This window comes from Pipra filicauda, unplaced genomic scaffold, assembly GCF_003945595.2.
Source record: "Pipra filicauda isolate LSUMZ 115617 unplaced genomic scaffold, ASM394559v2 scaffold100_size2392355_pilon, whole genome shotgun sequence".
NCBI classification, from domain to species: domain Eukaryota; kingdom Metazoa; phylum Chordata; class Aves; order Passeriformes; family Pipridae; genus Pipra; species Pipra filicauda.
Genome location: NW_024103441.1, coordinates 1,606,086 through 1,632,500, shown reverse-complemented (window position 1 = coordinate 1,632,500; position 26,415 = coordinate 1,606,086). Strand labels below are relative to the sequence as shown.

Sequence of the window (26,415 nt, the reverse complement as noted above, 5' to 3'; positions counted from 1 at the left end):
CACAAGTCAAGGTTCTTAACAGCCAAAGGAATATGGAAATGTTTTATTAGCAAATGTTTCTAATGGCTGCTGTTTGCAGGAGGGTTGGGTATGTCCATTTAACAGACATGCTTGTTGGGAGAAACATTCCTGAGGGAGAGAAGGTTGGGTTTTTAATTTCTCACAGAATAGTCTTTTAGACTATGTCTTTACTCTGATCCTAGTACTTGAAAAATGCTTTTAAAGCATTGGTAGTAATTATGGAGTAAGAACTCTCTTAGAGATCTGTACAAGCACCATGATATCACTAATCAAAGAGTTCTTGTTTCGTAGTTAAAAGTTAAACATTAAATGTAAATGAAGTGATAATTGGTTTATTCTTGATTCCAATATAAATTGATATTTTATTAAATTATTTTTTTATTTATTTAAGATTCTATTTAATATTCCCCACTCAGAATTTGTAAAGATAATATAAAGGTCAGGTTTTTTCCATGTAAATTTTTTTATTTCCCTATCTGAAACAAATAGGGAAAAAAATTCTCTTTAGCTTCTTAATACTAGTACTGCTTGCACTGAAGAACTTTGATTTACTAACAAGAACAGTTTCTGAGCAATTTGTGGAGATTGAGTTTATGAATTTATCATACCTCAGGCTGCTATGGACCTAAATCCTGGGGAAAAAAAAATGTTGAAAACACTTTATGTCAGAAAGCGTCCTGCATCAATTAAAGTTGCTTGAACCACGTGCAATATTTTAAGGGCAAAAGCCTCCTGAGGTTAAACTCTCTCACAGTACTTTCACAGGGCCCCCCGAGTGCCACGAGGCTGTTGAGGCTGGAGAGGGAGATCTGTTCTTAAGCAGGTGTTTGTGCTGGATCCAGCACCACCTCCATGTCAGTCTAACAGCTGAAAAGTCTGTGTTGTTAGTCCTGGACTTCTTCCCCTCCTGTTGTGGGATCTGCACTGGCACGGCGGGTCCTGGCGGTCCCGGTGACATCCCCACCCCACGGGGTGTGACCTGGTCCTTGAGCCCTGCCCAGGAATACAAATATCTTCCTGAGTACAAGGAAACGTGGGTTTAAGGGGCAAGTTTGGGGACTGATGCTGAGAAAGAACTTGCCTGATGGAGGAAATCAAATCCCGTCTCCGTGAGCTGCCTGAATCTGCATCACGTTCTGTCTCTGATGGTTTCTAAATTGAGGGGGGAAAAGCTGTTGTGATAGTGTCACTAAACACTGCAGAGCAAATTTCTATATAAACCTCTTCCTAGGTAGGAAATTCCAGTTAATAATAATTTGGAGAAAAACCTGTAGTAAAACTTGAGCATGTTAACTATTGAGAGTTTAATTTGAGCTCTGGGGGAAATGATCTATTGAGGAAGGCACAGTAAAACTGATGAGATTGCAGGCAGGTTTTACAGATGATTTTCTCTTTCTTTTAAGAATAATTGAGTCATTTTAATGATAAGCCTTGCTTGGCTTCCTTGAATGGACTGCATGTAATTAGTTGCAGCTTCAACTTTGAAATGTTTTGACAGAAAATGTATCATTTAGCACAGAAAATTTTTCTAGCATCTGCCTTTAATATTTGTTCATTTTCTGCAACACACAACTTTGCTACTTCAGGTCAAATCCCAGACACGGCTCTGTTCTCTTTGTTATCTCGATTGTTTCCTTCAGGATGAGGGAGAATAATTACACAGAACATCTTTCCCAAGCAGCTGGAGCCCCATTCCAGCTGACTGCAGCACCTGCGAGGCCGGTGGCGGTGCCGGGGGCTGCGGGGCCGTGCCAGCCCGGGCTGGCGGTGCCGGGCGTGCTCGGGCGCCGCTGCCCTTCTGTGAGCTTCAGCTGGCAACGGTGCCAGGGAATGCAAAGTGTCTGGGTTAGACTAATTAGAGGGATGATTTGTGAAACGCTGGCTATTTATTTAATTAATCACCGGCACAAAGCTATAAAACCCATATTTTAAAAATCCCTGTTAGTTTGCCATGTGGTTAATAGATTGTGGCACATTAAAAAGTGACACGGTGATGTATTAAAAATGTTCCACCTAAGGTTGGCTGATGTCCTCGAGGAACTTGAGCTGTCTGCTTTGTGCAGCAGAAGCAGAGGATTAGAGGCTGATCTGTTCAAGGATTGAATATTTCTGAAAACATTTATCTTTTGTAGAGCATCTGTTTGTTAAAATAGATCGTGGCATGTTCCTTAACGCACAAATAATATTTATGGTGTAGTTTTAATTGTAAGTTTTTGTTGCATTTTGTTATTACAAAGAATAACTCTATTCCTCAGTATTAAATTGTAATGTTTATTAGTAAGTAAAATATAAATAATTCTACTAAAGAGGCCATTCCTTCTCCTCAGTGAGGAAGCCGAGGATGGTTTGGGGTAATGAATGCATTTCTGCTGCAGCTGGAGCAGTTGCCCTCTGATCAATGTGAACGTGTGTTGCCATCCTTGAGCAGAACTGGGGCTGCACAGGCAGGGTGAGCTGGTGCCACCACAGCCAGTGGGACATCCCACCCTCTGCAGAGCAGCAATTCTAGGTCTGTGTTGGCCTTGGGCGTGCAGGGAAGGAGCGTGTGGGGCAAAATGCCACGGGAGCATGACAGGAGAGGACCATTTGTCCTAAACCTGACACCTACATGGACAGAAACACAGCCTGGGCTGTAAAGGGGATGGACCTGGGACTTCCCCCTCCATCCAGATAATGTTTGTTGGAAAAAAACAATACCAAGAAATCATATTCATAGCACTCCAATACGGTGTTTTAAATTCAGTTTTAAATTCACAGAGAGTTTTATAAATGAATGTGTTACTATGATTGAAACGTGCTGTTACCAGCATTATGTGTCTTATTCTTTGCTCAGGACTTACATAATTTTATTAACTGTGGGAGTGAATGCCAAGCAAGAGCAGGCAGTGATTTGGGTACTTGATTATGTGGTGTGGTTATATATGTAAATCCTGGTTTTGAGGTGCATGTAAAGGCGTGTTCAGGTGGAAGCGTGGAAGGAAACTGTCCAGCTCGGAGGTGATGTTTCTCAGCTGTGTGTTGTATAATTAACTGGTACATTAGGAGGGGGCTGGAATAAAACATGAGCATGTTAATGCAGCCTGGAGCTGGGGTTGTAGTGATCATTGCGATGCAGAGGACGCCTTGCTCAGAACTGCTGCTGCCACTGCAGCCTGGGAAACATCTGGACCTTTAATTGACAAATCGTGTGGTGCTGTACAGAGCAGGCATGCTAAGTGAAGTCAACAATTTAGAATAAAAAATAATAGTGTGTTATTTACCTTGTAGTTAAATATTCATACTTTGTTATGCTTTGGATAACAGGAAATTACTGGGTTAAATTTTTATGAATAGTGACAGTGCGAATAAGATAAATTAAGTATTTAATGATGTTAATGGAATTTTACATCGTGATCTGCTAACTCTGCAGCAGAAGCTGGGATGATACAAAGGAGAATCCACTCCTCGGAAGGGAATAACTTTGAGGCTTCGTTGAGAACCTGTGAGGGCTGGCAGCGTGCTCGGCGTGCCGGGCATCGGGTGCCCTGGTCTCACTGGGGTGTTCTCCATAAATGACTTAGGAATAACAAAAGGAATCATGTGACCAAAGTAATGAAAAACTCCAATGCTGTTCTAACCACCTGATGAAATAAACCCCCTTCTCGTTTGGCCATGGTAGGGGACAGTGTGGTGGGTTGGAGGAGGAATGGTGTAAAACTGCCGGGTGTTCATGTGAGCACCAAGACTCAGCACTGGGCCTCTGAATATTCAATGTGCAACTGGACAGGCATCTTCCCCAGCCTGTTACAGATCAAATGCCCAGGCTGTGCCATCGCTGTTCCCCGTGTGTCCTGCCCGTGTGTTGTGCTCCACACCCATGTGTTGTGTTGTACTCCACTCCTCAGCCTGTGCCCATGTGTTGTACTCCACTCCTCAGCCTGTACCCATGTGTTGTACTCCACTCCTCAGCCTGTGCCCATGTGTTGTACTCCACTCCTCAGGCTGTGCCCATGTGTTGTACTCCACACCTCAGCCTGTGCCCATGTGTTGTGTTGTACTCCACACCTCAGCCTGTGCCCATGTGTTGTGTTGTACTCCACTCCTCAGCCTGTACCCATGTGTTGTACTCCACTCCTCAGCCTGTGCCCATGTGTTGTACTCCACTCCTCAGCCTGTGCCCATGTGTTGTACTCCGCTCCTCAGCCTGTGCCCGTCACCACTCCCTGGGTCTCTGCTGGGGCCATGGGTGTGCTCAGCATCCTGCTCTGCTCCCACCTGTCTGCTCAGAGCCATGTGCCAGCGGGTCTGGAATATTGTGCCTCATTCTGAGGGTTTCTGCTGTGTGCTTACTGAAGGCTTTTAAGGTATTTGATCATCCAAACTTAAAAAAAAATTGTCATCTTTTCTTTTAGATGACCCTTCTTTGTCTACTCAGCCTCTCTAAAGCTGTTTTGCTTATGAGTTAATATGACTGACTGTTTTATTTCCACTTATTTCGGTAAAGAAATAATTGGTCTAAATTTTTTCATTTTTTTCAAGTCAAAAGATTAGAAAATGATTCTTTTCAGTGGTCATCTTAGAAAAATACGGTCCCTTGTGTTGCTATAAACATCCATGCTCTGATCCATTAGAACTTTTGTATGTGTTGTAAATGCTGAGTTAATATATTTCTATTTTTCTCCTTCATATGTTTCCTATATGTTGATTAAATACACATGTAAGTTATGTTCAGAAAGTGATTGCTGGATTACAGAGTCACCTAAACCAAAAAACATTTCACTGAGTTTAAAAGTGAGAAGACATTTTGCATTTGGGAAAGGAGAAGCATTTGTTTCCATTTTGTGCAGTGTTTAGTGTTGTTTGCTGGGAGGTGAGTCAATGACTTGAATTAATTATAATTACTGAAGAGACGTATACTGATTGAGCAAATAAAGTAGTAAGCTCATTCGTGCCAAGGCCATCTAATTAAATGCTAACTTTGGATAAGCTAGATGTGCATGAAAGATTAATTTTAAGAGGTTTTTATGACTCCCACTAAATAATGATTCAGTAAAATCTTTGCATTATATCATTAGAACATCTAATCTTAAAGTGATATAACATTTAGTCACAGAACTCTATTGTGCAGGAAGAGGCAGTAAATTATTAGTGTTGAAAATCAATCACTTTTCTCTCAGAAATGTTTATGGACTTTGTTTTAATATTGTGCCCTGGTGTGTGGTGAAGCAGAGCAGAAGTGAGAAGGACACAGCACACACAGTTGTGCTCCCTGTTCTGCAGGTACTTCAGAACTATGTTTAGGAGTAAGTTATCCTGGGAATGGACAGTGGTCACACGATATACATCAGATATACATCATCTGCTGTGGGAGGGAGGGATGCATTCCCTCCTGGACTTTGATTAAAAGTTGATTTTAAATCTTAGAAGGACATTTTGAGTTGAAAGAATTGATAGAGTTTAAATATTTATTTTTGTTTAAATTTAACATACTGTAGGAGAGCATCAAGGAACCTTAAAAGAATCCATCAATAAAAATACTTGAAAAATTTTCTATGATTTATAGTACATTTTCGGTGTATCCAGTTACTCCTCACTTCCTTAAAGGACTGGTGGGATATAACATTTCTAACAATAAAAGCTTAATGGAATCAGATTTGTGATTTCCTAGAAAATTAACGAGATATTTTGTCAATTTTATTCCAGACTTCATTTGTCAGAATATACAGTGTCCAGTGACAAGCTAAAAGAATTTTTTGACAAATTAACTGTGCCACAGGTGACAGATCAGGAAAATGTTAATTTAACAGCCCCTTTATGCTTCCCAGATTTATTGGAGGCTATTAAGGAAACTCCAAATGGTAAGGCCCCTGGCCCTGAATAGATTTTCCATTGAATTTTATACTGGATCTATTAATAAAGTTTGATCCTGCCTCTTTGAATATCAGTAGTTGTCCTTTATCTTCTGGATCTCCTCAGCATTTCCACTTGGAATATAGTTTTTAGTTGGAAGCAAAAAGTGATTATGGTTGTAGCAGTGCCTGTGGCCTGGGTCTGAGTGATTCCTCCTGGAGAGGAGACTCCAGCCCTGTGTAAAACCCACAGGTTATCTCTGGTGAAATCCAGTGTGGCTCAGACTCCTGGCCACGGAGACCAATGTGACCAATGTGACAAGAAAGTCTAATTGGCTTCACATCTCAGGTTTCAGCCTCTCTAATACCTTATGGCAATCTGCTTTACAGACCTTTAATTAATAAAAATGTTTCACTCACGTTTTTAAAGCTCTTGAGCATAGCAGTGGTGCCTTGAGCCATCTCCCAGGCCTGCTCTGTTGGGATTGCTCCCCTTGCTCGAAGGGTGGTTGGAATCCTCAGAGGGGTATGAGTTTAAGTCACCTGTCATTTTGGTGTTCCTGTTGAGTGTTTGTGAGTAAAAGAAAAGGATAGCTCTAATGGAGGAGGTAGAGGAGATTTAGAGATGGGGAAGAACAAGGAAAAGTTTAGTTAAAAACAGGAGACACAAAGTAAGTACCACATGGTGTGGGGCAAAGGAGAGAGGAAGCCCAGGGAGAGTTACCGTGGGGTTTGTGATAGCTGGAGACCAAGGTCCTGAACAGGGTTATTTTATAAATACGTGGTTTGGATTATTAGTTCATAGAACAGCTGTCTGTGCAGTGGCTGATGGATAACCTTTGGTTGTTAGATCCAGTTCCTGCCTCGTTTGTCTGCTCCCTGGCTTGACGCTGGGTGTGTCAGTTGTAGCCTTGGCATCAACTCTCACATCTGGTTGTCCATTTTTCTTGGATTTTCCATTGTCAGGACCCAGCATTACTTACGATTCTGCCCTCCTTGGATTTATGTATGTAGCTGACTTGGCATGCCAAGGAGTCCCATTAGTTTCCTGGGTAGCTGTTCTTTACTCCTTCCCGTGCCAATCCATTGCAGCCCCAGCTCTCCTGTTCTGGTGTCTCTGCTCAGCACCACAGTGTCACCAGCACAGCCTCGTGTGCATCCCTGGCTGGTGCCTGCACCTGGGCAAAGACAGGCAGTTCATCACCTGGTACCAGTTTACTTACTCTTCAGAAAGGTCCTGGAAGTAGAAAAGCAAGAGAGTCTGCAAGGAAGAAACCCACCCTTATGTTTTTTGGCAGCTGTAGCTCTGCTGTGTTCATGATTTCAGAAGACCATGGGTGGTGTCCCAGAGGGTCCTGGGCACACAAACTCTCCCAAAGGCTTGTTAAGGTTTATCCAAACAAAGTGAAGGAATGTCCCATATTCTATTACAAACCTAAGCCCTCCTTTGAATGAGCAAAACCAATTTCTTCTTACCCTAAAACATGGGAAGAGGAGGTATCTGCACTATAAAAATGCTTTCTTAAAAACAAATTCATTATATTAGAATGGATTTTACTAATACTTTTAGCTATGCCAGTATGAATAACTTGAATCTTTAAATTCCTATTACTTCTCTAATTTATAATCACACTGAAGGATCAAATGGTTTTTAACAATATATTGAAATTAGCACATGGCATTTAACTCCCTGTTTTATGCTCTCATTATAGATTTATAGCACTGAATCCTTTTATTCTGTTACTTAGAATTCCAAGTGATTAATTCAAGAAACACTTTCTCCTCTCAAGGCCCTTGTGTGTATGGAGAGAGATGGAGACAGAGAGTTACTTTGGGTGCTTTGGAAGAAGGGATCAGAATGTGCAATCTTTTGTCTGTTTAAAAGATTTCTGGGTTAAAGCTGCAGTCCTACCTGCAATGGATTAAACATTTTTTTCTTGTAAGACAAACTTTATAGATCTCTCTGTTGCTGTGTATTTTATGGTTTATTTAACTGTCAATCTCCACAGTGCCAAATAGATTTTTTTAATGTAGTAAGTTCCAATAAACCCCAGTATTAATTAATTCTTCTTGGTTGTCTTCAAACAGTTCGGAACAGTTCAGGCTCAGTTGTATGTGAGATTTTGTTCTTCTCTTGGAAAACCACGGTCAAGCCTTGATAGCTGGGTAGTTCTGCTCCCTCCAGAGGGCTGAGAGCTTCTCAAGTAGTGGGGGGAAACTGCAGAAAAGAGCAGAAATGTAGAAACAAGGGTAGTGCAGTTTGGAAGTCTTAGGTTGGCTTGATGGGACTTCCTCCCCATCCTGCAAGTATTTGGGGTTTTTTGGATCCTGCAGGAACATGGGATCCTGCAGTGAAGTTCAGGCTCTTTATGAAAATCTGTGAAATCATGGCCAAATATTTCATGTCCTTTTTACAGATAAACAGCAGGGAAAGAATTGGAATTTAAATGTTCAAGCTTCTTCCATTTTCAAGCCATAGTAGCGTATTTTAGTTTTCCTGCTGAGGAGAGTTCCCTCTGCCCAGATTTTGTATTAACTCTGTCACACTTTTCTAATAAAATACACTTTCTCGACAGGGCCATGTTGGTACAACGGCAACCAAAAAAATTGATGTCTACCTCCCACTGCACACAAGCCAAGACAAGCTGCAGCCCATGACAGTGGTGACCATCGCCAACGCCAAAGTGCACGACCTGATCGGGCTCATCTGCTGGCAATATACAAGTGAGGGACGGGAACCCAAACTGAAGTAATGCTCTTTCTTTACTACCTCTTTACCTCTGAATTTCTCCTCTGCAGCCTTTTTGCATAATGAAATGGATGTCCACGTCAGTGTTTTGATAGCTGAATCTTAGAGAGAGCACCTTCACGTTTGTCGGTGTTTCCCTTTGAGCAGCACACGGGCACCTCCAGCCATGGCTCTTTGATTTGACTGCTGGGGGCTGGTTCATGATCAACGGGAAACCTTGGATCTGTAAATGAGTCATAACTTCAAAACTATGGAAAAATAATGCAAACCTTACGTCTTTTGTTATCACAGAGGCATTTGTTATTTCATGTCCCATCTATTTTTGGGTAGTGTTCTTAATGGCTGAGATCACCAGATGTCAAATACAGTCCAGAACTCCTCTGTAAGTCCCTTTGCTGTGCTGGAGTACTGTTGGTGTTTAGTGAGAGCTGTTCCTTTATCCTGGCAGGTGACATGAGATGCATAAACAGGTTCTTCAGAACCCCTCACCTGAACAGCTTTTGTTTTAAAAGAGTTCTGTAAAATACTGCTGGTTTTGCTGGGTCATAGAATATAAAATAAGAACTTAAAATAGTTTATTATAGAGTTCTCAGAAGCAGTTGCTGCAGGGATATCCCTGGTGCAAAGGAGGTTGATGGTTTTGTTTGGGTTTTTCTATATGAGACAAATTTCAATTCGTTGTTGTTCCTGGAATACTGGATGAATGGGGTGGGTCCTGAGTTTTACAGTTTGCTCTTTTAGCATTTTTCAGGAGCACTTGAGACCTCAGTAGTCTTATCTGCTGTTGTAGCACAGTTGTGAAGGGATAGGGAGGTACTGGGAGGTTGCTTGAGCTCCCACCAGGATTTGGTGATTTCTGTTCCGTAGATACAAGGCACACAGGAAAGAGCCCCTCTTGAAAACAGTTTCATGAATATTGTTGCTTTGGATATAGGTTTTCCCTTAGATCTTCTCAACAGACAGATGAGATGTTTCTGAGGTTAAACACTTGGATTTGATCTGTTATTTTTTTTACACTGGAAAAGAAATATAAAAGTATTCATAGACGGTGCCATTTAATTTGCTGTTATTAATTTCTGTTCATTATATCTTAAGTTCAAAAGAGTGTCCTTTAGGTATGATTAGGTTATTTTCTAATGAGTAAGACAACATTAATGTCAGTCTTTGGACACACACATATTTTTCAGGAGCACAGCACACCTCAGACAGAACATGAGGAGAGTGTTCCATGAACCATCACTGCCCACAGCTAAAGGCAGCAGTGGGAGGAAATGAATTTCACTGTCTGCCTTGAAGGATAAGATGTTATGATGTGTCAAAGAGTGATCATGAGCAAGGAGGCTGTCCAATGTAATCAAATTCAGGGCAGATAGAATAAAATAAATAATGGAGGCGTGAGTTCCCCAGAGCACATGTTAGACACAGCAGCAGTGGAGAATCTGGGGACAAATGCTCAGATTAAGGGGCAGAGCCTTGAGATTCCAAGTAGTTTGTTTTCTTGTAGGTTCTTAATTATTTCTCATGTCTCCATCATCTTTTTTTAGCATTGCTGACTGCCACTCCTGGAGCAAGGATTGATTTAACTATAACCTAATTCTCATATTCCAAGTAAGGAAAGAGCTCGTGTAGGGTGCCCATTCTACACTGGCCATTTGTTCCTGATTCAGTCAGGTGAGAGTGTAAAAAGACAAAATGGGAATCATTGTGGCACTGCACTGAAATACATACAGAGAATGCCTGTGGAGTGACAACTATACCTACTAGTGACACTGTGAGAGTAGAGAGGAGATTGTAGACTTTGTAATTAAAAAAAACAACCCCTCTGTCTTTAAGAAAATAATATATTACTGCTTAATTCTTTTTCCTAAAAGGTAGATATAAGAGTCTGAAGTGAGTGAGCACTAGTTGACAGCTTTGAGAGCATTCTGTATTCAATTAGGCTGCCTTTTTTATTATAATTGTATTATATTTGTCTGTATTCAGTCTCGATACAAGGAACCACTGACAGTGTTAGCAACCCTGGCCCTGGCCTCTTATACATGAACTTGGGTTGTAACCCAGTGGACCTTTCTCTTGCCAGCCCCTAACAGATATGCTGGAATGATTCTGCCTGCAAAAAATAAACCAAATCTCCTTCTAGGAAGAAATCAATAGTGAGATGCACAATTCAAATACAGTTGCTATTTTTAGATGCTGTTGCATCTCTCAGTTGTTGTGCTCAGCTTGTTCCTGACTTTGATCTCAGCCTGATGGAGGTTCAAGGTGCAGAAGTTTTACCCATTGGACTTCTGTTTTTCAACCATTTGTGACAATATCTGTGTTAATGTTCAGGAGCCCAGCCCATCATTGAAGACATTTGTAACCCCTTTATTTTATGGGATTTAACTGACAATGTCTCCCATGGCAGGGGATGGAAGGAGATGAGCTTGAAGTTCCCTTTCAGCTCAAACTGTGCTCTGATTCTATGATTCATAGAAATCTAACTAGAGTAAGAGAAAGATCCAAAAATCATGCCAGGCATTTCCCATTACAGAGTAGAATCTGATGTATATGAGTTATTGTGGCCTTTTTTTTTGGCTTGTTCCTACAAGCCTGGCCACGGTGCAGACACACGGCCCCAGGCTGTGGCTCCAAGCCCAGTGCTTCCCAATTCTCTCCCAGCACTGCCTTTTACCCATTCCTCCAAAAGTTTCTTTAGCACTCTAGAAGTTAAAAATTAATTCTGCATCAGTGTTCCAGGACTTCATAACAGTCCAGAAGCTCAGGAAAGTTTCTTCACTAGTGTCTCAGAATTTTCAAAATTCAGAGTAATGAATGTTGCTGAAATACCTTTTTGTTAGCAAATTTGCAGCTTACATTAACAGCAATGCATCATTATTCCCTGTTTTCCATAATAAATGTCTTAGTCATGACAAGGTGCCTATAGATCACCTGGACTAAGCACTCTCAATAAAGCACAGTTGCAACCAAAGGTTTGTGAATTAATTGAGAAAACTGCAAATCAGGTAGTCAGTGAAATAATTCATTGTCACATCCAATCAATAAACTTTGTAAATCAACTCATTTAATTCAAAAAATGATCTATATAGATCAAGCGACCAATTAAACAATTAGCATACACTTTACAATTAATTAATTTAAGCATCAATCATGCAATTAAAACTCTGAATTTAAACAGCAGAGTTTAGAAATGCACTGCCACGTGCACCCCCAGCTCTTCTGCATGGCTGGGGAAAGGCCTGAGTGCTGGCAAGTTTACAGTTAGAAAGAATACTTATTTTTGGGTCAATAATTTAAATTGAAGTGACAGTTGAAATAGATTTCAATGTTAGGAAATTATGATTAATACCTGTTTGGTAGCTATGGATAGTTGTTTCCCTGTGGGCTTTTCATCTGTGTAAAGAAAGAGGCTCAACTCTTTATTTCCCACACTGTATCTGTTACAACTTTCTGTGTTAGTTAGTCCTGCTTGTTGGTCTTTATTAATTCTTAGCTGCCTTTAGTGACTGGACTTCTTAGACACTTAGAAAAGGTAACTTTTCTGCTAATCATTGCTGCTGGGCTGGACAGATACTTTACTTTTCCAATAGTTCATGACCCTGTTTACCTGCCTGAGAGCACTCTCTGCCTTTCCAGCCTACAGACCCTAAACTTTCACAGTTGTTTGATCTGTGAAAAATCACAGACTGTTTGTTCACCTTTAGTTCTGAAATGTAGTCAACATATAAATAAATAAATTTTAACAAATGGAGAAATATGACTCCCAGCTTTATGAAGTCATGAAACTTTTATGGACTTTAGTGTATTTTAATCACTGTCAGGTCTTGCTTGTAGTGCAGTTAATGATGAAGGCTGACTACTTTTGCTATAATGGCAGCAAGATACGTTGGGGCTTTTGGGCCATGTTCTATGGGTGTCCTCAGTGTCTGTGCAGGGTGTTCCTCCCGTGCAGGTGCCTCTGCCCCAGTGTGTGGTGGTCGGGGGCTGCCCTGGGCCGGGGTCCTCACTGACCCTGCTCCGTGTGTGTTGCAGTGACAACGTCAATGCCTATTGCCTGCACATCGCCGAGGACGACGGGGAGGTCGACACGGATTTCCCCCCCTTGGATTCCAACGAGCCCATCCACAAGTTTGGGTTCAGCACCCTGGCGCTGGTGGAGAAGTACTCGTCGCCCGGGCTGGCGGCCAAGCAGTCGCTCTTCGTGCGCATGTGAGTGGGGACGGGCTGGGACTGCTCTGCCCCGGGGCACCTCCAGCCTGGGGCTGCTCTGCCTTCCCTCACCTGGGGTTACCAAAATTCGGGGGCTGCCTGTTGGGGGTGCTCTGCAGGCGATGCCCAGCTCCACAGGTGATGCCCCGCTCCGGGCTCTGTCACCAGGCAGGTGGAAAATCAAACGTGGCTCTGGTGAGACCAGCACAGGGGGTCTGAAACAGCAGAGAAGAAAATCAGCCCCTCTGCATGTGATCGGTGGAGAACATTGAGCTGTTGCGCTCCCACTAGAAAATATTTGGAATTTGCACAATATCTGAGTTCGTAATCTTCATTTTGCTCCAGCCATGCTGCTTATTTATGAAAAATCTGTTCTGAATAATAAATGAAATAATGTGTATAGAATCATAGAGCATTTAGGCTGGAAAAGATGTAACAGCTTCAGAGAGTTTAAATTACAAAGTCATTCATGTTGGATATCCAGAGCCCTTTTCAACAGACATTAAGAACTGATCTTGCAAGGGACTTTTAATTATTTTGGAAAAGTGTATTGAATTTTAACAGGAAAAAAAAGGTGTATTCATGGTGTTTGGTTTTCCACACAGGAGATTTCAAATTCTTCTTTCAAAGCCCAATAGACAAAGTAGTGAATTTGTATTTTCAGACTGGTTAGTGGACTAAAAAAGCAAGTGATTTTGGAACAAATAGTTGCTGAGTGGCTTAATAACAATGCAGTAGTTGAGGAGAGAAATGAGCAGTAACCAAGCATGCCAGTTGGAATAGGACTGGAGATTCCTCTTCAAAGTCCAAAAGAATTTTGTTGAGGAAGACCCCATCCACCCCTGAGACTTGAACTGTCTGGCTTGTAGCTCAAGAAGAATTTGCCCTGTTCTTATCAGTGAAGTAGGGATACATACTGTGCTTGATCACTTTTATTTTTCTTTACTTGTGACTGAAAAATCTTCTAAGCCATCAGAAGGCCTTAATTACTGTAACAAAATACCAGGAGCATAAACCACTTCTTACTTGGGAAAAATATTTCATATTTGGAGCTCTCAAAATGAAAATGCTAATAGAGTTTTCCTGGTTATTGGACAACACCTAGATTTCTTAATACTACAGCTGCTTCCAGTAAGTTACTGAAGGTCGAGGCAGTGGGGAGGAGGGGGTGCAGGGAGGAAGCACAGCAGCCTCCCCAGGAGCACTGGGGGCCATTTTGGTCTGGGGGTCGCAGTCACCCCCTGAATTGGGACTGGAATTCAATGCAGGGAGCACATGTGGGCTCAGGGTTTGGAGACTGGCTCAGGGGAGATGGAACCAACATTCCTGTGTGAGCCCAGAGCCCTGATGGCATCCTGGCCTGGCCAGCAGTGCTCTGACTGGAGCTTGGAGCAGGATTAAAGTCCAACTGCAGATCCTACAAAAGAAATGCAAAATCTTTTGGTTTACTATCATTTGTGCTGATGTGAGGAGCTTTCATATAGCCTGGGAGGTGCTGCTGAGGAGAAATAGGACAACTGCATCATAAGCAGTACTCTTCCAAAAGGGTCAGTTTGGTTGTTCCTGTTAATTTGAATTTACTTTTGCTTCCTGTGTAAATAGGTTGAAATTAGGATTTTTAATGTGTCACCTAGAATGGAGAATTACTTGATCTTCTCTTGATCAAAAGGTTATCTGTGGGAGTTTAAATGTGCATACTGTCTTATTTTGGTAGGGATTTTTTGCAATTTCTATGTCTTCTTGCTCCCCTGTCACCCTACTGGTGCACGTAATTGGGATTTTGTATTTCGCATCTCTTTTTTTCCTTCTCATGCTGAAGTATTTCAGCTGCTGCCATGTCAGCCCTGTGACCTGTGATGTTTATTAATATGGGGTCACTGCTGAAGGATGCTGATGCCTGTGAGAAGCTCCATGCTGGAGCCGTGTTTCATCTCCGCTCTCCCTGTCCCGTGTTGGACGGACGTTCAGAGGTTGTGCGGTTGCCGAGCTGACAGCGGTGGAACCCCGCCAGGGACCCCGTTTCAGCAGGACATGTTTGAGCAGAAACAGTTTGCAGAACTTTATACACTTCAATTCCTGCCAAGGCAAACTCTGAGCCACTTGAGTTAGTTATAAATACCCAGAGGCAGTGGCTGGAAGTAGCCCACAGTGCAGTTTATATTCAGAGCTGGATGTGAATGTCTTTGTGGCTGTACAGAGTAGTAAATAATTGAGTTTGATTAGGGAGAGGGACCTCATTATCCCCCCACCTGTGCCCAGCTGGTAGGGGAGGGTCGAAATGAAGCCATTAGCTGTCGCTCTTACTGGCATCTCAAAGAGCTCAAATACATCTGTGTCTTATTTTCTTTTCTGGCACAATCAGTCGAGCAAGCTAAGCAGGCATGACCGAATTTGGCAAGTTCCAAGGACTCTGGCAAAGTTACACAAGGAGAAGACGGAGGGCAGTCATTCTGGCTTCTCCCTGCCCATTAGTCTAGCGAGTTGTGTTTTTGGAAGGTGGCTGCTGTGGAAAGCAGAGCTGTGTGCAATGTCAGACGCGCTGCTCGCGCACAGCCTGCTCTGATGGCGAGGGCGTTTGTCAGGAGGAGGCAAACAAAGCACCACATCCATGGAAATATGGACTTCTTGAGATGGTGAGGTCATACCTGAAAGGCATAAAATAAATCTGTACCATCATTAGGGCTTTTTCCCTTGGAAATTTTATTATTGCGACTTGACATACTCAGTCTAGTGGTGTTTCGAGGAGCTGTGGCTCAGCTGCCAGTTGGCACACAGAGCAAATTTGGCATGCAGATCCTCTGCTCTGTAGCACTTTTTTTCTGTTTTGATATTATGCTTAAATTGCTTTGACTATTATATACAAATTTTCAAAGCAGCACCCCTGCCATACCCAATAGTTTAAGATTTGAAACCTTTTTAAAATGTTCATTTACAAATTCAGCTCAAAGCTCTGAAATGTGTTTTTCCTTGGACTACAGAAGCACTCCCCAAAAGGCCTCTTCCCAGTTTGTTACAGGGGGGTGGGTAATCTCCAAAGTACAGTTTAGAATATTCATGGAATGCAAATTTAAGATAGTTAGTGTAGATGCCAAAGTTAAGAAGGTGGCTTCCAGGAGAGTGGAGAGGGAGGGGTGGGACCCCAAGAAAGGGGTCAAATGACTTGTCAGAGGTCTAAGGACAGTTACAGTGGTGTCAAAATGCAGCCAGTTAAACTCAGTAGTGCACAGAGCTATCCAAGACCAACCTGAGATGCACAAAAGCAGATCATTTAGGCTCAGAAGAAAAATTATGGCTGGCATAGTTCTGATTCCTATCACTGTGCACTTTATCTTAAAAATTACCCAGCTTAAGTTAAGTCTATTGCGTCAGCTGGGATTTTTAGTCTTAACTCTGACTTTGTGCTATCAAGTGGAAATCATTATTAGTCACTCCCGGGCACTTCCAGCCATGCCAGCTGGTTTTGCAGTGAGCTTTAAGTGCTATAAATTCCACTTCTGGAAAATAAATTCCACTTCTGCATTAAAAAAAAAAATCTAACCAACCAACAATTTTAAAAATCGCTCCAGATCGGAAAGGAGCTTTTGGAAAAGTTCGTTTCTCGTTCAGAACAGAAACCTTTTGTCCTTCCAGTGTTGGTTGTTTCATTCTGTGGTACGAATGGAGCCCGTGGAGGGACCCTGCCTGTTCCCATGGCACCTCAGCTCCGTGCCCCCAGCGGAGCCCAGCGTCAGCTCCTGCCTCTGCTGCTGTTTCCTTCTCCCTCTCCTGAACCTTGCCACCCTGGCTCCGGCGCCGAGGCTGTAAAAGAAGATGGAAAGCCAAGTTACTGCAGAATGATCACTATCATTAACATTCACGGGTGGTTCACTTATCATTCCTGACTGCACAGACATGGCAGCCGTTATGAAACGTCCACAGGTGTAGCACGATGATACATATTACATTGTGCCACAATGGATTTATGTATTCTGTAACAAAAGAAAAGTGTAATGAAAAAATACAGAAGGTAATCCTTTATTCCTCCACTGCACAATTTATCAGTAATGCCTGTGGATGATAAGTGCCAGGGATTTCCTTTGCTTGATTTAACCTTGTCACCCAGGTATGTTTTTGCAAAATGACAGAAAATACAAGCTAAGGAATTTCTTTGGCTTCCAATTTGCCAGCAGCACTTTTAATTGATTGACCAGCATCTGCTTGTCTGTCCTGTTTTCAGTGTGTTCACTTAAAATAAAGGTATCACACCTTAGCAGAGTGAGGTAAAACAGGTTGTTTGTAATTGCAATTAAGGATATGCTGGGACTGGGCTGAGTGAGGACAGTCCATGCCCATGGTCAGTGCAGTGCACCGGGGTGTGGAAAGGTGAGGTTGGTGCGTGTTTCTCCAGCAGAGCTTCCTGTGCTCTGGTCACACAGTGGAGGGTGTGGTGGATCAGTGGTGTTCCAGACAACCTGGTGCAGAGCGTGGCTCTGGGACACCCTGATGGTGTGTCCAGCGACAGGACAAGGAACAGTGGCCAGAAACTAAACCACAACAAGTTCCACCTCAACATGAGGAAGAACTTCTTTCCATGGAGGGTGGCAGAGCACTGGAACAGCTGCCCAGGGAGGGTGTGGAGTCTCCCTCTCTGGAGACATTCAAAACCCACCTGTGTCATCTGCTTCAGGGGGTTGGACTGGATAATGTCCAGAGGTCCCTTCCAAACCCAACTGTTCTGTGGTTCTGTGGGGCTGCTTCTCTGAGCACAGGAAGCGTGCTCTGACACGCTGGCCTGGCCCCAGGATGACGGCAGGAGCTCTTTGGTCTGGGCTTAAATCCACCCTCGGCTCAGATGTGTGGGTTTGCTGAGTGCTGAAATGTTGAATTGATGTTCCTTGGTGCACTGTGAGAGGGAAACCAGTGCTGAGCGAGCCAGGGCAGGGGAAGGGAGAGTCGAGTGGCTAAACTGGGACAGGTTTGGGACCCTCTGGCTCTGCTCCAGAGCAAATAGCCAAGAGTTCACCAAAGCGGGTGCGCTCTGAGCTTCACTGCTCCTGCCAAGGGTTCGCTTACGGATCCCACACTAAATATAGTAAAACACAGAGCGTTTCTTATTTTGCTTTGATCAGTAAAATAAACTTTTAAAGATTGTTCTGGGATGAGATCCAGCTTCTGAGGCAAAGAATGGCCCTGGCTCAGGCAGGGGTTAGTAATGGAGTGTCAGGGAAATCAGTCTGACAGTTCTCAGGCCAGCTGCTCAATGGAAAGAATCAGCCGAGCTGGGATGGCCCGGAACACGAGCAGATCACAGCAGCCTCTGCTCTTTAGCAGCTGAAGTGTCAGGAACTGAAAGGGAATCTTCCATTTTCAGGATGTTCCCAGTCCATGAGTGGCCCTGAGCTGGGGCTCTCTGCCGTTGGAAGCTCTGTGCCTGGGAGGAACCCGGGCTGCTCCGGGGTGGGGGCTGCAGTGCCTGCTCTGTTTGGGGCAAAAAATGTTGAAAAGCGTTGTGTGCTAAGGAGAAAATTGTGACTGTTGTTTTGGCCATAGCAGGTTTTGGAGGACTTCCTTTGCCTTTGCTGTTTCTTTTTCCCCTGCAGTATTTTAATTTATTTCCCTGTGTTTTGGTTGGAGTTCTCTGGAAACTTGCTGTCAGTGTTGCAGAGCACTGTATGAATTACCTGGAGGCACCAGCTGTTGGGATGGCCCAGTCCAGTGTGCAGGGCTTTTCTTGTAGAACTTCACTGACAAGCATTGTGTTGCTTGAAGTGCAGAGGTAGTTTAGTTTCCTTTTTGTAATTATAATTGTAGACGAGGTTTTTCACTTTTGAAAATCCACTGAACCTCACTCAGCAGGTCAGTTGGGACTGGAGCTGTGAGGCCTTTGGGGAGCGAGGGATCAGCCATGGCACTGCTGGGCGAAGGATGGGTGTTGTGTGGTGCTCGTGCACATCGTGGGGCTCCATGGCAGCTTCAGGGGAGAGTTGCTCCTCAGTGAAGGGCTTGGGAAGGTCTCTGCTCACTGCACAGTGTTGGTTGGAGGCCCTGTGCCCTGGGGCTGTTCCAGGACAGCAGTGTCACTCCCTCCTCCTGTGGAGCAACGGGCTCAGTTCTGCTCCTGCTGCACGGAACACAGGGCAGGAACAGAGGGAAAGTAGGTGCATTAAAAGGTTGGGAATATTTGGTTTGAAGACGAGTAAGATAGAGTTATAAATAATAAATGGTCTGGAGAACATAAATTTGGGGCTTTTAGGCAGTTTCATTTTGCCAGGAACAAAGGGAATTGAAAATGAAATTCAGATGAGACCAATGCACAACCGAGGAGAGGGAAACGACATTGTACACCAGGGATGGGGGACATCTCTGTGGGCCTCAGAGCTGGGCTGGGCTGATGGCCCCCAGAGCATGAGTGGCTGCAGGACAGTGAGCTGTGGCCAGCACGTGCCCAGGCAGGGGGTTCCTGGCCCCAGTGTCAGGCCCCCTGAGCGGCTCCGAGCGCTCTCGGCGTGTGCTGAGGGCTCAGAGTTATCATCTGTCCATCCCAGCGTGGGCTGGGGGTGCCACATCTGATGTGACCTGACCTCCAACCTCTAGTCCCAGAATTTGTGTCTCAAAGTGACATGTAGTAATGTGGGCTTGTTTTTCAGGATATACTTGTGTTGCTTGGATTGCTTTTGACTGCCAGTTGCTTTTAAAAATATTCCAGCTGTGATGTTCATATAGAGCTCTGCTCCCTGATTAAAATTCCTGGTTGCCAGATACAAAGCTCCTCCTCCTGCCCAAATAGCTTTGCAAACCATTTTTTTCCATGCAGAACAGTCTCTCCAGTGGGAGCCTTCAGCTCTCGGATTTCCCTGGAACTGTCTGCAGTGACATCTACTGACACGAGCCGAGACTGACTGCGAGGGCTAAGGGGCAAAATTCACTGACATGCTCATCCAGTGTCTCTTCTATTACGTTGTCATCTTCTCTGCTTCCCCAGTGGTGCCCTCTCAGTGTTTGGCAGCAGTACCCCCACAGCCATCCCTGTGCTCTTTGCAGTCCTTCCCCCTGTGTGGCCTCTCCCACGGGCAATGGCCAGGACAAGGACCCACTGCCGTGGACCTTTATGGGAGATTTTGTGCCATTGTATTCACAAAAATGTGTCCAAAGAAAGCCCCTTACTTAGGTTTAAAATAATGCATTGAAATAATACCTTGATAGTGCTGCAAAGCTGCTGTCACCTCACTGAGGGTTGTTCTGCCACTTCTCCCTAATGGTTTGTTACGTGTGGGACGCGGATGAAAATGCCACTGCAAACTGCTGCTGTGTTATGTGCTGTAAAACACTCCACAGACACGTACTGAGGGGCTGAGGAGCCCCCCAGGTACATTGGCTCATCTTTCTCTCTGATGCTGAACACAAAGTGATTAAAAATAACAATAAATTAGGAAAATCCACGCACCCCTCGAGTCGCAATCTATTTTCTCTGGTTTTGTCTTTGCCTTGCTAAGGGAGTTTGCTCAGTTTCTTCTTTTAACTTCCCTTTCCAGCCCATCTTCGTTAACCGTGTGCTAACGAGTGCTTTGCTTGAAGCTAACGAGGACTGCGGGAGCTGCCGGTGATGATTGTTTTGTAAAACTGCATGTGCATCTGTCTTGCAGAAATGCTGCTCATGGATTCTCACTTATTCAGGTGGACAGTATGAAGGTCACCATGAAGGATATCTTACAAAAGGCCTTAAAGAGAAGGAAGGGATCACAGAGAGGCTCAGGTGGGTTGTTTATCGTATTTTCTAGAGGGCAAGGTGTTTTCTCCACGAGCATATTTTATATCTCTTTTTAATTGTTGTGAATGCTGCACAGGTTTTGGGGGGGGGGTTGTGTCCCAGCCCCACTCACAGCAGTTCTGTGCACAGGTTTGTGTTCTCAATGCTGGCACAAAGCTGACAGTGCAGGAGCTGCATAATGTTTGCTGCAGAGCAGTATATCCATTCCTGCAAATATTTATTTATAATAACAAAGCCATTTGCATTCAAGTCCAGCTCATGGTAATTTGGGATGATGGGTGGAAGTACAGTGAGTCCAGCCCATGGTAGAGTTTGTATATATACTTTTAATTTATGTAAGAAAATGATGCTTAGTATGATTTTAAATAATTTCAAGGATTTGTCGTTACTTGTAGAGAAAAAGAAAAATTTACTTTCTGCAATGTTGTCCGAGTAGTGCTGTTACAGTTAAGGTATATCAGGATTTAAAAAAAGAAAATGTACAGTGCTTGCAATTCTGTTTTAGAGCAATTCTTTTCTGGGGGTAGATGTGCATTCACATATATGTTAGTGTATATATTTCAAAAGTATAAGGCTGAGAGATCCTTCTAGCAACAAGAAATAATTACTGAGAGAAATTGCACCAAGTCTTGTCACGCAACAAAGGAACTTTAATATAAACCCATCTATATAGTGGGGAAAGATAAGGATCTTGTCTTTGTAAATGAATGAAACCTCCTTATACACCCTCAGTTTTAACTATGGGAAAAGAAAATAAACCCTGTTCTCTTTAGAAAAAGTAGTTCAGTGCAGTTTTTAAACGCGTGTATAATCTGTCATGGATTTAATTAGCTATCTTCAGATGAGAGCTGAAGTTTTAATAAAAGTTAGAAGAGATAACACAGTGAAGGACACGGATGAGCTGTCTCAAGGCCATATTCCAAGGGAACGATAAGAGCTGTAAAAAATGGCAGAGAAGAGCAATTGAATGGAGCAATGAAAATCTGATTCTCGTAAAAAAAAAAAAGGGGGGGGTTGAGAGGAGCAGTGCTGGTGGGGGTGGAGAGGAGCCCCGCCAGTCTGCAGCAATTTGGAGGGTGGCCAGGAGCCATCGCTCACCCTCGGCTGCGGCGCCGCCGTCCAGATGTGCCAGCGGCACGTCCCGGCCCTTGCCAGCTGACTGCGCCGTGTGATAACCAGCTCTCTGGATGCCCATCACTGGCCGCAGAGATAGAATTAAATGATGATGATCTTCCCACAAGTTGGGAGAGGAAACAATGCATATAAATCTTGATTTCATCTCAGCGTGAGAAGTCTTTATCCATCATCACTCATAATGAACAAGTCGTTAGCGGCGATGAATGGTGGTGGGGTTTTTTCGAACACCTCTTTTGTTCACTTTTTGGGTGACTTTTATTTATTTCCTGGGGTCAGATTTCCCTTCCCTGAAGGGAGGTCGCTAAAGGATTCACTTAGCTCAGTCTTTAAACTGCTTCCTCCCTTCGTGTAACAGATGTTTTACTCTTTATCCATTTGAAATTTGTTTCTGCTTTAATTTTGTTACTTTTGCTCAGTGGTTTAGCAAAGGAATGGACCTGGCATTTGTTCCTTCAGCTAATACAGTCACTTCTGCTGCCTTGGCCCTCCTGCTCAGAACCCTTTGCAGGAACAGAGTATGTAGGCATGTGTGTGTCAGCTGCAGGGGTTAATTATATAAGAAATCATTTAAATTTACTTTTTATAAATTATCCATGTGACATCTCACCTCTTTGAAATATGACCAGCACCCCTGCTGGGGTTATAGCCACAGTGGAAGTCACAACTACAAACCACTTGGTTACTTACAGGCATATTTCCGTGGGAACACGTGATTGGATTTTTGGAATAGTTGGTGTTTGCAGGTTTTGGTTACACCTGTGTCCAGACCCAACCAGAATTCCGACTTGCAGCTGGAAGGTCCATGCACTGGGGTCACTGTGAGCAGAATGCTCACTCTGGGAAGGCTCTTGCTAGAATTCCCAAATTACTGAGTTTCATAAATTTAACTGCTGGTGAGCACTCATGATGTGTTATTGGAACTGCCCTGTGATACTGGCACGTGGCTGAAGGGCCTCCTCAGATCAGGTATTTGTGTGTTAAATTGGTAAATCAGAAATTTTTATTAGAATTGTCTTCCCTTATCCAAAACTTCCCTTATTCTCCATTACTTCCCTTACTCACAAGTGTGATTTATCAGGCTTGGGGGGCAGGGGGGCTAAGGAGGATCTTACTGTCATCTTAAAAGCAGCAGCACTTGCAGCTGTGTGCACAGAGGGGTCCTGCCCACACAGCCCTCTGGATCCAGGCAGGCCCCATCTGCCCTGAGCTGGGAATGCTGCTGGGCTGAGGGCAGGGAGAACCCAGGATGCCACCACCGTGCACACAGAGAGACTGGAGCAGGAGTAGGAAAAGATTTTGTCATTGTTCCTCATCTACCACCAGATTCTTTGTAATTGGAGAGGATGTGCCTCTCACTTTCACTGGGAGATGCAGGGATAAATGGAATTGCAGATCAGACCATTAGCACAGCACGGGCCTGTGCCAGGGTGGTTCAGGTCATTATTAAGCAGTGGATTAGGATGTCAAAGTTCTGAATAAAAGATAAGACATAATTTAGGAGAAGCATTTCTCCTCACTCAGCAATGCTTCCTTTAAAGCTGATTGTTCTGATTTTTAAAAAGTCGTTACCAAAAATAGACTGAACGTGTTTATTTAAAGTTTTTGGAATAGTTAAATAAAGCTGAAATGCCCATGAGCTTTTCTGCCTGTTTTCAATGGGCCTCCAGACCAGCCCTCCCAGGACAAATTAATGTATTATTGTTACAGCTTGTGCTGTTTTCAGGCACTGGTAGAAGCAGTTGCTTTCTGACCTGTTTTCACCACTGACTTACAGGACATTTTTCAAACTGGTCCTAAGTTGATAGGAAAGTGCAAACCTAGGTTGGCTATTTTGGGTGAGGAAGAATTTGAGGAATTCCTGTTGTACAGTTAGGAAGGGTTTGTTCAGCATGACCAGGGCTAAAACATTAGATTAGTTTCACCTAAATACTTTATTCAGCCAGTAAAGATTATTTGTTGCAGGAAGATACAGGTTAGTAGGAGACAGAAGTGGGATACAACCTTTGCTTCATAGAAAGGCACCTGAAAAAATGGAAGCAATATTCTGACTGTGCCTAGCTCTGTTTAGATAGAATTATTGCAAACCGTTCAAACTATTCCACGTTCCTTGCAATTTTCCTTTCTTAGTGTCTCAAGGCTTTTGACATATGAACTCTGGCCATTTTTAAATAATAATTTTTGAGTCAGTCAAGGGGAAACGTGGGTGGTGAAATAACCTGGATGTTTTGTAGCTGAGAGAGCCATGGCCCCGAGTCCTTTCCCAGAGGATGTGGTGGTCCTGAAGCAGGGCTGTGGGAGCCTGGTGACCCATCCCACCACAGGCAGCCGTGGGAGGTTAATGGGAATGCTGGATCATCTCCTGCCGTGCTCCCAAATAACCAACTGGGAGAAGTACATGGGAATGGCTGCAAGTTAGGGAAAATCCTCTAACAACCAGTTAGTGCTGCATACTGGAGAAGATAAATCTGCAGAGGAAATCGTTGAGGCAGATGTTTAATTAGTTGGAGCCAGGCTGGATAAATCAGGATAGGAGCTGTCTATGCAGATATGCCGGTGTGCCTTGCCTTCCTCTGGGCTGGTGTCACTGGCTTTAAAAACAAACTGTTCTTTTTGCTGAGGAAAGAGGCAGCAGAAAGAGTCATATAACCTCTCGCTTACTGTAATGGATTCCCCTGTGTACACTCATAAAATAGAAAATGTAATTGATGTTTTCTTATGGTAATGAAAACTAACGAAGTCGAATACTTTATCATCAATTTGTTTAACCTATTGCCTGCTCAGCAGTGTGTATTGCACAGGCATATTTTATGGCATGGCTGGAAATAAAACACTCCTGGTTGTGGGATGAGCTCCTAGAGGAGACTGGTCTAATCTGGGATGGACCACCATGAAGGGGGCTCAGGAATCACTTGTGTGAGAGGGTTTTCTGAAAATAGCCTGAATGAGAGAGAAGGTGCCTGAGGACAGAGCAGTGCCCCAGCCACGGTGGGCAGGACTGTGGGAGGAGAACTGGAAGCTCCATCAGTGCTGCAGGGACCTGGCTGGGCTTGGCATGGGCCTGGCAGTGCTGAGGTGCTGGGATATCAGCCCCTGGAGAACCCCGGTGTCCACAGGTAGTTCAAGGATTGTTGTGTATAATCCTGCTGTGCCTGCATCTCCTGGAGACAGCTGCTCTGAGCACTCCAGCAGCCAGTAGTGTAAATGTAAAATCTCTCCTCAGTGTGGCAGATCTGCAGAAGGAGAGTCACCTGCTGGAGATGGGGAGCGTAAGAACTTCCCGCTCTCCCGGAATTCATCAGTGAAAATGTCGGATACGGTGCTGTCTGGATTTTGGGCAGCTGTAATAACCAAGTCCTGAAAAGCTGTTCTAGAAGTGAGATCTGGGTGTTTTAGTATTTGATATAATTCTGCTCCCCAGAGATTAGTTACAGTCTCAATAAGTCCTGGAGCAAGTAGCTGTTAGGCATGCTTAAAAATCCCAGCCTCGGGCTTGGCAGAGGAAGTTTTGTGGGTTGTACAGATCATGTTGCAGAACTGTGAAACACCATTATCCCTAGAACTTGATTTGCTTTATTGGGAAATGATTTTCCTGGGCAATGAATCTGGTGGTCTTACTTTCACCAACACTCAGGTGTATTAACACCCCCATTAACACATAAGGGATTTGGTTTGTGGTAGATGTGCATTTTAAATCCTGCTTTTTGGGAGGGCTGAGTTGGCCCAGGGAAGGCTCAGTTGGCCCAGGGAAGGCACAGTGTTTCCCAGGTGGAACACAAAGCCCTGTGCTCCCATCCCACGGCTCAGCTGAGGCTGGGGCTGACAGCAGCCCACGGGGTGCAGCAGGCAAGGAGATCTTATCAGGCTTTTTATGTCTGCACTGAAGCCTGCATTCAGCATTCCCTATAAAATATGTTTGCATGGATTACGATATTAAGAACATAAGAGAGATGATGACTTCATCCTTGATACCTCATGTGTCTTGATGCCATGGTGATTCTCAAATTAAATATGTGCAGGAACTATGTGTACACTTGGAAGTTATCTCCCTGCCTGTGAGCTGTCTCATTCCCGCTGCTCTTCAACAAACACATTCCCTGGGATGCCAGTTGCCTTCTCCTCCAGAGCTCAACTGAATGGACTATAAATACTAATGTAAAGAAAATAAGAATGCAGAGAGAATGTGTGCAGAGGCTTTGTTTTCAAACAAATTAAGCATCTATGTCATTATATAAAAACCAAATGTTCTTAGAAGGAGATGAGAGACAAAACTGAACATAAAATGCTGAAATGTTGGAATAATCCTGCCTGTTCCTGGTCCGTGTCAGCCTCTCTTCATCTGAAATTTCTTGTGAACAGAGAAGTCTCAACTGATTAATCATGTCTGATTTTAGGTAGAAATTCTTTGCAGGGTGAACATGCTACTGATTATTATTTAATAGCTGCCTCCAACTGCAAACATCCCCGGACCAGAAAGGCTCAGTCCTTTTAAGAACAAAATGCTCTACAAGTTTAATTGTTATAAACAAAACCTTCTGCCAACATTGCACAGACGTGACCTGTATTTTCCGTAGGTTAGAGGGAGAGTTATTAGCTCAGTGTTCTGTGAGTTTGGAGAAAGACTAATACTTTTTCTATAAATGAAAACAGCTGCTTTGCAATAACATTCAAGTTCCTAACAGCTGTCAACCATTGCTTTTTGCATTCTTTAAAATGTGTAAAGTGAC

At 43.6% G+C, this 26,415-nt stretch overlaps 1 protein-coding gene across 3 annotated transcripts in view; it reads left to right on the top strand.

Annotated features, from left to right (window-relative positions):
• The window catches only part of MAPKAP1 (MAPK associated protein 1), an 88,539-nt gene that overhangs the window by 28,971 nt on the left and 33,153 nt on the right, over positions 1-26,415 (top strand). For all 3 annotated transcript variants that reach the window (XM_039383645.1, XM_027741341.2, XM_027741342.2), the window contains exons 5-7: positions 8,426-8,598; positions 12,631-12,807; positions 20,430-20,539. In XM_039383645.1, coding sequence (XP_039239579.1) covers positions 8,426-8,598; positions 12,631-12,807; positions 20,430-20,539 — 460 coding nt within the window. The remainder of the gene's footprint in view (positions 1-8,425; positions 8,599-12,630; positions 12,808-20,429; positions 20,540-26,415) is intronic.